Raw genomic sequence first — 12,189 nt, forward strand, 5'->3', positions numbered from 1 at the left:
CTGCACATTAGTTTTTCAGCTAATTAAATTCACTCCCTGGCGTAAATAGTCATTGCAGGAAATACTTACCTGCAGAACGTCCTAATGACTCGACTCTGAAGGCCAGTTAGGCTTTCAGAGGTGCATCCCCGAATGGAAATCATCTGTTTCCGTTAGACATAGACTTCGTCTTTTATTGACTTGTTCTAGCATTGGGAGTAAAAATACAATTCTTCACCTTGATGTATTTGAAATAAGGATAGATATGTTTTTTTGAAAAGCTGCTTTGCGCTTCTTTGAATAAGACTTTTATTGCCATAGAAATAAGCAACATCTCTGAAGGTGAACTGGTCAAAATCCTTCACTAGATATTACAGTTAACGCTGGCTCTAATGTCTTAAGTTCTTCTCCCTCATTATGTTTTTTCTGCATCAAAGCAACACCAATGGCACACAAGTTTGTTAAAACAATGCTCTCATTTTATATCACCTGATCTCCAGGTCCAAGGATCTGATCAAGGAAGCCATCTTGGACAATGACTTCATGAAGAACCTGGAGCTGTCGCAGATCCAAGAGATTGTGGACTGCATGTACCCTGTGGAGTATGGAAAGGATAGCTGCATCATTAAGGAGGGCGATGTGGGCTCCCTGGTCTATGTCATGGAAGGTAACATCACACATGCACAGAGGTTAAATATTTATCCAGCAAAAGCCCAAATCAATTCAAATGAAAACCTTGGGCAGGGAAAGTGGGCAAGAAATAGTCGAAAAAGAAGTAAATAATGACTCTTTTTAAAAGATTTAACTGAATCTGCAGGGCTGTGTCTGGAGACCTTTAAAACCTTGTCATAACAATGATGAAAAAGAAATGAAAGTGCATTACTGTTGTTGTTGAGTTTCTGCAGGGCAAAGAACTTAAAGTCAAAACTGCAACAATTTGTGATGTTTTAACGTTTACTTCTTCCCACTGATTTTATTATGTCTAAGCCTGCGTGCCGCCTGCGCCCTTCATGTGTCATTGTGTTTAGCAGTGTGGTTCCAGCATTTGTGTGAGAGCGTATAAAGTGTGAGAGCTCCGTTGAAAGCAGCAACAGCACAACGTCCACTCTGGTGCTGATGGGATTTGCGAAAAAAGCATATTTACAACATGGTTTGTGACAAGTGATAGTGGAGTGAAATGTCCAGGGGGCCATCATCCCTGACACAGAGACACATAGATCTGACTTAGAGCAAAATGGTCTCACACAGTGCCAGCACAGTATAATTGATCATTATATAGAGGTGAATATGACCATCCACAGACATAATGTGGATTAAAATGCAGAGTTATAGAATGTATAAATTACAATTATGTTTTGCTTTTTCTCTACAACTGATATAATTTGCCTTTGACAAAGGAGTAAGGATTAAGAATGTTTTAAAACCCTAACAACAAAACAATACAGAGACTGAGAGGCAATATTCTTTAAATCTATTGGTTGGTATATACACTGATAGTGGCATTTCAAAGGATAATATTTTAAAAGGAAGATTAATGATATTGTTAGTCCTATTGTTTCACTGTGGCCGCCTACTTTGATTACTGGCAAGATATTTCCTTGATGTCTCATTCAGCCAATATTATTGAGAACAGATCTGTGGCAGAGTGCATTTAAAACAACAAAGCAGCAATATTATCAAACTAAGTGACACCTTTTTTTTAGTTTAATTGAATCACAAATCTCCCCTGTGTTCGGCGTTCCTGAAGCAGGTAGGATTTGTCACATCTGAGAGGACTCTGGAGACAGGCTGTGTGTCTTTTGGGATGCCAACAGAAATATTATGGCTGCTCTCTGTCTTCATCTGATCTTCATTGAGTCACCAGGTCTGAAATCAAAAACATTTCATACCCCGTCTGAGAATCGTGACTTCAAAGGTTACTGTATCAGGGAAATGACTCAGTGTAATCATATAAAGTATGATATAAACAAAAGAATGGCTGCATTGCTTGATCAATAAAAATGTTGTTGGGCTGAACTTTAAAGCTGCGGTAGCTACACGGCTCTAGGGATGACAATGCCAGTTCCATAAATTTGTGTACAGAGCCCTAATGGTGCCCACAGGTATAATATAACTTTAGGATGAAATACCCGCTGAACTAATTCCCATTGGGCTCAGTTTGACCAATTAGTAAAGGTTGGCATGCTAATATACAAAGCTGATATGCTGCTTGGCTGTAGACTCTTCTCATATGTGTGAATCCCCCACAGTTATTACCCCGATCCAACGGTGAAATGCTACTCTGTTGTATAATAATACAGCAGTCACAGGGCCATTTCTCTGCAGATGTAAGCAGATTTTGCTAGTAATACCTCTGTTCCTTTTTTTATATATATACCCAAGTGGGATTTCAGTGAAGCACTTTCACCTGTGATGGATTTTACAGCTTGGTGTTAGTACTTTTATTTAAGTAAGGGATCTTACTCCTTCTGTCGACACTATTCACATCCCTATTGCAAGAAGGACATCACTTGTCACTCTTATCTGCACAGTGCAGAGAGAAGTCTGATATGCAAAGAGGCTTACATGTAACTGGCATAATGCAAATGAAATGCAAAATGCAACCGTGGATGGTACAACAGTGACCTGAGGTGAAATTTGGAAATTTGGAAAGGTGTTGCAATGCCGTGACAGAACCAGGGATGTATTTGTTTATTGTGTGAATGTAAGGCCTTTGGATGAAAAAAGAAAAAAAGGAACAGCTGAGGCAATGGACTCGAATTTTTTGGTCTTTTACTGTCAACCTGTACTTTAGGTAGTGAGTAGATTTGAACCTCCCCCTGCGACAAAGGCTGTGAGAAGATGATTGTCCCAGAGGTGACTCGTCATGCCAGGTCACAAATGAGCAGGCATCACAATGACATGATGAATAGGTTCCTCTTGACTGCAATAAAAGAAAGGAAACGAAAGATACAAATCTGTAAGAGAAATAATTGTTGAGGGGCTTTGTGATTTCCTCTCTGACAGTGATAGAGGAAGGAATTGCAGTGCAACTGGAAACGTGGCTTCAATTTAGCAGTGGTCATATGTCACTAATATCAAATCTTTTGTTAATTATTCGCCATTTTCCAATCCTTAGGGTAGGATTAATATATTTATCTTCAATTAAAATCATCAAAAGCTTTTCTATTTCACGCTCTGTTTCTCTCTCATGTCCCAGTGTGTTCCTTGGCCCGTAATTTTCACCCTCACCGTCCCTGGCTTTGACTTGTTTTGCATAAAAAACAAATTTCAAAACCTTTGGTCCAAGGGGCAGTGACCATGTGCCAAGGTCTGTGGAAACGCATCACAGTTCACCTTTTTTTTTTTTAACCGCTCTGACAGGCGCTCTGACTTTACTGTGGCATATGAAAACACGCGGCCTCATTAGCTCAACATTGTACATCATTTTCCTAGCAAATGACATGTTCACAGCTCGGGCACTAGTGTCATTTTTTATTGATGCACTGCTGGCTAACCATTAACATGTTGCCATGGGGCTGAAATCCTTTGTCATGCAACATGTAAAGCACAAGTATAAACTGCAGCAATAATATTAGTAACAATAATAATGGGGATGATAATAATAATAATAACAGTGGCAACATAATGGTGCATTACATTATTGCTCTCGCTTCAAACGTTTTTGGTTTTTTTTTGATGATGAGAGCATAGTCCGATATCGCAGAGAATATCAGCCTCCCTTTTTTTTTTAACAACCTCAGCGTAGTTAGCCTTTGTTGCTGATGCACCTGATAATTAAAGATCAGACAAAACAGGAGCAGTAGAGAAGAGAATGGATCCTGGCACTGGCTCGCTGCTCTGATGAGGCCGCCTGCTTGGCCGTAGCTACCATAATGAGTGTTTGTTGTGTTTTGGTCGCACCAGGCTGTAACTGACATCGGGCCTCTTTTAAATATTGATTGCAGCTGAGACAAAAGCTCTCATCTCCATGGAGATGAGATTGATTTTGATTGGCTGCGTCCGTACGCGAGATCCGCACAGGTGGTTAATGATGATAATAGCTAGTGTAATCATCACATCCAGTTATTATGAAGTTATTTCACTGACACGACAAAAAAAAACCTCTCAAATTCTTCCACAGTCATCGTTCGTAAAAGTGTGTATGCCAAGACAGGCTATATTATAAGTGTAAACAATGTCAGAAGTAAACTTGTTAAAGGTATCACACGCACATTCTCTAATCCTCTGCTTTGAGAGCAGTGTTTAGATAAGTTCGGATGGCATAAACACACAGAGTACTGGGCTGAGGCCTGTGGAGAACACACTGGTTTAATCCAGTTTGGCAATGGAAATGGTGATCATTGCACCTGTCAGCTGGGGAATTTGAAAATTACTCACAGTAAATGCTTTTGTGTTGTTGACCAGAGTAAACCTGTATTTGTTTTTTCCTATAACAAACAGACCACAGTGAGACTGAGACAGAGGGGACGATATGCAGCGAAGGGCCACAGGTCGGACTTGATTAGGCCTTAAGCCTTATTAATGGTACCTGCTCTGTGAGCCACCTGAGCGCCTGAGATTTGAAGTTTAACTTAATCTCACAAATGAATCATGGGAAGTGACTGAGCTGCCTAATCTGGATAGCTTTATGTCTGGTTTTCAAAATATTTATGTTCATGCAATGCAGGCGACATTTTCATGATTGATTAATCTGCCTCTTCTATCCTCAATTAATGAATCATTTAGTCTAGAAATGCCCTTCACAGTTTCCTATAGTGATGTTTCCCCCCTATTTTTTGACATTTAGTTTTAGTAAAACAAATTGCCTCTTGGATTAAGTTCAATGATTTTGTGTTGTTAATTTGTACTTGTATTTTCTACTTCTGACTACAATTTGGACAAAGGCAAAAAGCGTATCTGAGCAGGTTTCTTCAGTTTGATGAATTCATCAAGGCAACAGGCTGTATTAAGTCCCTGCTGCTCCCAACTCCGCATTTATATTTGATATTATATTCACTTAGATTCCCACTTTGTTTTGTATCTTTCACCTTGTATGAGAGAGAAATGTATTCAAAGGAAAAAAGAAAAACCTGGAAGGTGCCGGAAGACGTGACTCTGATTTTGAAATATCTATTGTTTTTCCTTTTATTATGTTTTAGGGAGATCTAGCCGTCTGGCTTCGCTGTATATTTTATTAGTTTTACAGTCACCGTTATAGAAGTTTTTTTTTATGTCCTTACTTTACACAAGTGCACGGCGAGGACATAAAAAAGGGGAGAGGAAAGTGAGGAGACACTGGCAATGTTACAGTTTGAGTATGAGTTACAGTAAAACCTCAGAACCAGCACATTGATGGCTTCTTTGACAGGCTACCCTTCGACGCAACCATTGATGCATTGTAGACCAGCTTATTCAGGTGGAAGTGTTCAGGGGATTTGAGAATACACACAGGATTTGACGTTTTCTCTTCATAAATTGGATAGAGTTCCAATTATTTTATTTGACCTGCTGTAAAGCAACGGCAAACATAATATTCTGACAGATTTCTCCACGAAGACTTGTGTTTAAGTTTGGCTTAAATGGTATCCGTCAATGTCTGAATATGACAGAAATAAACAAAGTAGTGTTTTGAGGCTTATGCTGAACCACTTCCTGACAGTTATTCTCCTTTTCTCGCTGTTTTGCTGAGATATACCTCTGAATAACAATGAATACCAATGTTAACCCACTGTGGCTCAATACTCGCTTCTTTCTTTCTTTAATCTGATGGTTTTTGACTCTTCATGATCCTACACAAGATGCTCGGTAGAAATAATTGCATGTGTAAGAATCAGACACTGATTTGTTTTCCCTTATCTCTAATCAAATATAAACAGCACTGGGAAATGAGAGGTACGGGGTTCCATTTACATTTCATTTCACTGCATATTTTACGTTGTGTTAATCCCCTTAAGTCTCTACTAGCACCTTATCACCACTCTGTCTCCTTGTAGTCTACTTTACAGGCTACGTCATCAAAACCTGACATAGAAATATATCCTCAGAGCTTTACAGCATTCTTTCTTTGTTGCAATACTTTTTGGATAACTGTCATCCATCTGTGTATAAAATGAATCAGCTCTTCAAACTAACAATCATTGTAACTAACACTCACTGTCGCTACTTGTCAAGTGGCTACTTCATGTCAGGTTTTAATAACTCCGACTATCAGCTGGCCATTCCTTGAGCTGCCTAATTATCTCTAGAAGACCAAATAAATGAATATCTCTCTTTGACACTCTGACAGCTGTTACGGTTTGTAGGACTCATCCTCTCACTGTGGTATAGGCGTATTCTGCAGGGAGCTGCTCTCTGTGCTCAATGACCAATGAGGCAGAGTGAAAGAATATGGGCTCCTCTCTCATCCTGAGCAGAGCTTAGAGATGGAATCAACTGGGGAAACTGAGTGTGACTCGGTGTCCCGTAGAAGAGTAACAAAAACCACCAGAAAAATCAGTGGAGAAACAGGACCGTGCTGCCATTCATAGGGCACAAGGAGTCACTAACTGGTTTTTAGGAATATGAAGATGAAGAAAATCACATGCTCTGATCTCTGTTCTACCATCATCAAAACACCCAATGAAGGAGTATTTGTTCATAGCTGTTCATCTCTCCATTAGCTGTTCTGGCAGCACACGGATTTCTGGCCCAACACCTTCCTGAAACACTTCATGTTGGATTTTTTATTTAATATTTCACTGGTGTGTAGGTGTGAATGTGAGGACATAATGTGTAAAGCAAATAAGATGCACTATCTTGTGTTGCCATTGATTCTACGATTACTTCTCCTTCCTAGTTATCACTGCACCTACTGCAGCTATAGTTGTTAAACTATTGGGTGATTGTTGTAATTATTGTGATATATTTGCATATTAATAAGGTGATATGAAAATAAGGACTGAATTGGGCTGCAGAAACATGAGCATACAAACCCATTGGACTGCATTGTTGCCTGGCAACTTAACTAATGCAGACCTAAAGCTGTTGCTGCTGTTGCTGTCAAAGTAGCATCTTGTTGGAGGGGGGGTAGGAGACTCAGCAAAGTAAAAATGTTGACAATCACAAATTTAGGTTTGATGGGCGTAGGAGGCTAGAGCATGTAGCAGACATCCGACACAATAACCGCAGCTCATTATATCGTGACAGCACCGTAGCAGATAGTTGTAGGTTAATAATGGACCCTAACCCGCTCTCCTCGTCTGCTGAAAAGACATCTCTGAGAACTCAATTTCAACTACTTGCACTTACATCAAATTAAATATCAACTCTGAGTGTGTGAATGTGTGTCTGTGTGTATCACTTTATGTGACATGGCATACATTATTATTACCACTACACTGACTCCCATATAGCTGTCCCTCCTAAAGGCCGTCTCCTATGATGATTCTAATGAGGCTCTCAGTGGAGGATTATTAAGGTGTCATGGTGAAGAAAAACTGAGGGCAGTGTAATTGAAATGACATTTAAATATCCTCAGTAGTTATCTCACACATGTCAAAAGAACGTGTTGGGCTGAGGTGGCAGCCCCTGTATCTGTCCAACTTACATGTGGTCACCATGAGTGACAAAGTTGCACGTTATTAAATGAAATATGTGTATAATGTCATTCTTCTTTGCTGAAAGGTCAAAGAGAGAGAGATATATCAATTAACTTTAACCTTTGGAAATCCATATACCTCCACTGAGCTCAGTTCTTTACATTCACTTGACTGACGACATTGTTGATGTGGTATTCAGACATGGGAAATCAATTATTATGAAAGAGCGCAGGCATAAAAATATGTTCAACTTCCTGGCAACGCGCTCTTTGATTTCTAATTTAAAGCTGAGACTGTAACAATGAATTAACCAGATGCAAATCTTTAATAGATCAGCGCTACATGAAGAATGATGTTTTTTATTTATTTAGAAGAGGCGGTGAAAAGAGAGGAAAATATGGGCAAAGTAAAAGCAGGAAATAGTTTTCCAGGCGCTATAGGTGGGTAGCCTATTGATTCTCAAGATGGTGGTGTGGGTAAACATCCAGCTGCATTTGCTAACACACAATAGCTTAATAATCTGAAATACATCTATCAGGAAGAATATAACTTCAGCTAATGTGCCATTTATGTGCAAATGGTTTGTACGCGTGTGCTGCAGTCTAATAATCCCACCTATACTGAGCAGTGCAGCGTCTGCTCTGAACTCCAATTGGAAATACTCTTCTCTGGCAAGTGTCTTTTCTCATTTGCCCCTGCTACCTCCAAGTTGTTCCCTTTGTCACTGTCTCTCCTTTTCATTCTCCCACTCTCACACCCACACCAGTGCAAGTTATCAATTCAAAGTGCCCAAATATGAGAACAGAGCCACGCACCTTTTTCCTCCATCACTCACTCACTCGCATTTTTTGACTTTGACCCCAATATCTCCTCTTGTCACCATCTTTCTTCACCTGTCCATCATCTCTTGTCTGTCTCTTCTGTCTCAAGCCACTTTCTTAGTTTTCACTTATCTCCCCTCCTTTTCATTTTGTTTCTCTTTATGTCCGCTGCCTTTCTTTCCTTTCCCTGTCTTTTCCCTCTCTGTGATTAATGTGAGCTGGCCCTTTTGTTCCCCCCCCCCCCCAATGATATCTAGAATAAGAACTGAGCCCTTTCACTCCACAGAGACCCGTGAAGACACCTCAGAGTAAGAATTAATGAGTAATTTGTGAGTGATCCCTGAGCCTTAATCTCCTCTGTGGTTAACTCTGCTTTTGAGAGTTCCTCATCTGGAAAGCTGTGTGTGTGTTTAAGGAGGAGGGGGTGGTAGAGACAGACAAAATAAGCACTCACATGCATCCTATAAGCTGAATATTATGCTAATGTTTGAAATTCTATTCTTTGCTTTGACTCGCGTATAAATCGCACAGTTATATATGCTTACTGCTGTGCAATTGTCTGTGAATTTGTGTGTGCGTGTGTGTGTGAAGGGAGGTGAGGAGGTGATGGTCACAGACTTGGAGTAATGCTGAGAGGCTGCTGTGACTGGATAAGCTCTGTGTTTGCCGAGGTTCAGACTGAGGATACAAGATAGGGCATGGGTAATCTGCTCTGCTACAGTAACGGACAAATCCCTTCACCTCTAGGCACAGCACTGTACACACACACAGACAGACACACACACACATGCAGTGTAAGTACATGCGGAATTGCTGAAAAAATAATGAAAACTTTGCACACACCAGCTCTAACCAACACTGATACCTGGGGACAGTGTGACCATGTCCAGCTCTGACCCTTGATCATTGGTCTCGGCTTTTATGGTTAATTGACAGACTTTTAACAAACGTGAATATGCTACACTGGAAAGGTCCGTTTCATCAGCCATTGTCACTGGAGTCAAGTCAAGGTTTACAGGACTTTTGAGATAAGGGTTTCTTTGAAATGATTCTTCTCTCACTGAGGAGTTTTTTTCTTTCATTGACTCTCCTGAGTTAAAATTCATCTCTTTGATCTCTTTTTGAACTTTGATTGGCTCTGAAATATCAGAGCATAGGAATTCTCATATTTCGTTTGCGCAATGTATAAGTCACGAATCACTACTATAAAATGACTTTGTGTGTGTAAAGACAAACTGCCTTGTTTTAAACTTGATAACAAAGCTCTTTGGACATTATCCGAATGATTTCTAAGACGTTTCCATGAGACCCGACAGTTAAACAATTCTCGGCACATCAAGCAGCACATAATCCTTAAGCAATTTATGAATATGGAAAGTTGGACATGTGAGATTTTTATCACACTGAAAGTACAGAAAAATGGCTCTGTGGGTCTATCAACCCGCCATTTTGGTCCAGATGGAAATATCTCAACAATGACTGGATATATTGCTGTGAAGTATGGCACAGGTCTCCCTGGAAACCTAATGTGATCCCGTAACGTTTCATCTAGTACCACAAGCACGTCTTAGACTGCACAGAGGTCCTGATTGATATTCATAATGGCCTGAGGATGTAACCTAATGACTTTGGTGTTCCCCCAAATTTTTCCTCTAGCATCGTGGACAATTGGATGGATGACCATGAAATTTGTTAGTGACATTCAGAATGAATAGTCAAAAACTTTGGTGATATTAGCACGCTGGGATTTAGTTCATTATACCCACAGTGCAGAGTACAGCCTCGCAGAGCTGCTGGCATGACTGCACACTCACTTACATGTATGTTTGGGTAATTATCTGTGTCCCTTTCACTTTTAAGGGAGACTGAGAGTGAATCCAAATCTCCATCCTGTCTGTGGCGACTGAAATTACAGTAGAAGCTGTGGAAATGAGACAGGCCCATTATTGTGGTACTTAAGATGCCATATTAATCTATATTCTGATGTTGAAACTGTCTAATTAAGTCTGGTCGGTATGAAAGGAAAGCTACAGTATGTGCGCATAACATGGACGTTAGCTCCTAATTACAATGGAGTGATTTGTTCTGTGAATACAAAATGATAATTTTCACTGCCCCCTGCCCGGGCTATCGATCACCTTGTCAACACAGGAGCCATAATCGGAGTTTGATGACTGGGAGAGTAGCAGAGACTAAAGTTCTATTATAATGTTTTAATGAAAGCAGAGATAGGAGAGTGGGGGCTCCAGACGTGGGAATTTAACTGTCCCATCTCACCTCACATGTCCTTTTTACTCCCACTGAAAGAAAGTAGCCTTCACTGAGGGGCTGTCTCCAAGGTATAATGATGTAAAAAGGATGAAACCGGCTGGTGTCCTTATCCCATTGACGACACAATGATTAGCGTCTTTAGGTCGCACAATCCACTTGCAACTGCAGTGTAATTTTCCCCCTGTGCTTGATGACAGGAATACCTAAGCAAGGTACAGGTGCCTTGGTTAAAGATGGTTAAGTGCTCTCATCGCTAATCATATGATGTTCTACATTTCTCCCTATAGCATCAGGTGTCCTTCCTCATCTCCCTGCATCTTTCTCCCCTGCTGTCTCTCCACTCCTCTCTTCAGCTCTGCCTTCCTCCATATCGTACTCTATTCCTTTCCCTCTGCCTGATTTGTTTCTTCTTCCTATCATATCCCTGTAGTAGAAATGGAAAACATTTAAGAAGACAGTTTGACGGCAACTTGTTTGCACTCGGATTCAACCCACAGAGCAGTGCATATATACAAAACTGACATTTCCTGTCAATTTCAAGGGGACGGCAGCAATGTTTCTGACAGGACACAAAATATTAAAGTGAACTTATAACTATTGAAATTTGTGCCCCACTTGTGGATCAGCAGATTTTTTGACTCAACCTTCAATCTACTTCTGTGCACCACCTCGCATGGCAAAGATCTGTATCAGATGTTGAAGGGTTTTTACAACTTCTTACAGCATCAACATTCGTGGATTTCAGCTCCACATTACATGAACTGCGCACTTTGTATTCAATCTTCAGCTGTGAGAATCCCGAAGCTGCAGACTGCAGTTTGTCCACAGAAAGCCGATCACTGTCAAAAAGCATAGTTTGTGGTGATGCTGTGGCGTCTGTGGAGCAGGGCTATTGAAGAAAGTGCCTTTGTGTTTGGCTCTCTATCGGCTGCTTTGAATCCTCACTAACCTGTGCGATAACAAAAAGCACTTTCACACAGCCTCTGGTAGTGTTTATCAAGAGTTTTCACGATTAGTAAGCAGTTGATAAGAACGGCTTAATGATCAGCTTTGATCTTATGTAGGTTCAAAACCATTTTAGGCAAAGCTCTGCACAGGTATTACTACTCCGTGAGGTTTTGTTGTCGAGTAACAAGAATAGTACTTCTGGTGGGTTGAAATGTTATCAAGTGAACCTCATTTACTGCGGTGGCAATACAATTTGTCTTATGCTAAAGAAAGCCCATGTGAAATATTTTCCCAGAAATTGGATTTTGCAGTCTGGCTGTTAGTCGCTGCCAGCTGAGCTGAATTTGTTTGAACGTTTTAGAACTTTCCTCTGCAGCATCTCACAATCACACCTAACAGAACAATGCAGAATAAAAAAAATTTAGTTTAGTTATATATAACTTTTCTGTGCCACAAGCTTTGAACAAATACATCAAATAAATCCAATTAATACAACATTACTTGTGTTATATTGGTGCTTACGATAGTCTATTCTAAGCCACATGCTTATTTTCTTTTAGCAAGGAGATGACGTGAGTAGCACGTCGGTAGCAGCAGCCTGTGGAGTATGG

At 40.3% G+C, this 12,189-nt stretch overlaps 1 protein-coding gene across 2 annotated transcripts in view; it reads left to right on the plus strand.

Moving 5' to 3' along the window:
• The window catches only part of LOC146973385 (cGMP-dependent protein kinase 1), an 84,893-nt gene that overhangs the window by 12,775 nt on the left and 59,929 nt on the right, over positions 1-12,189 (plus strand). For both annotated transcript variants that reach the window (XM_085799882.1, XM_085799881.1), the window contains exon 2: positions 480-646. In XM_085799882.1, the coding sequence (XP_085656008.1) occupies positions 480-646 (167 nt within the window). The remainder of the gene's footprint in view (positions 1-479; positions 647-12,189) is intronic.

Source organism: Trachurus japonicus, chromosome 15, assembly GCF_045865225.1.
Source record: "Trachurus japonicus isolate A0001 chromosome 15, Traja_1.0".
NCBI lineage: Eukaryota > Metazoa > Chordata > Actinopteri > Carangiformes > Carangidae > Trachurus > Trachurus japonicus.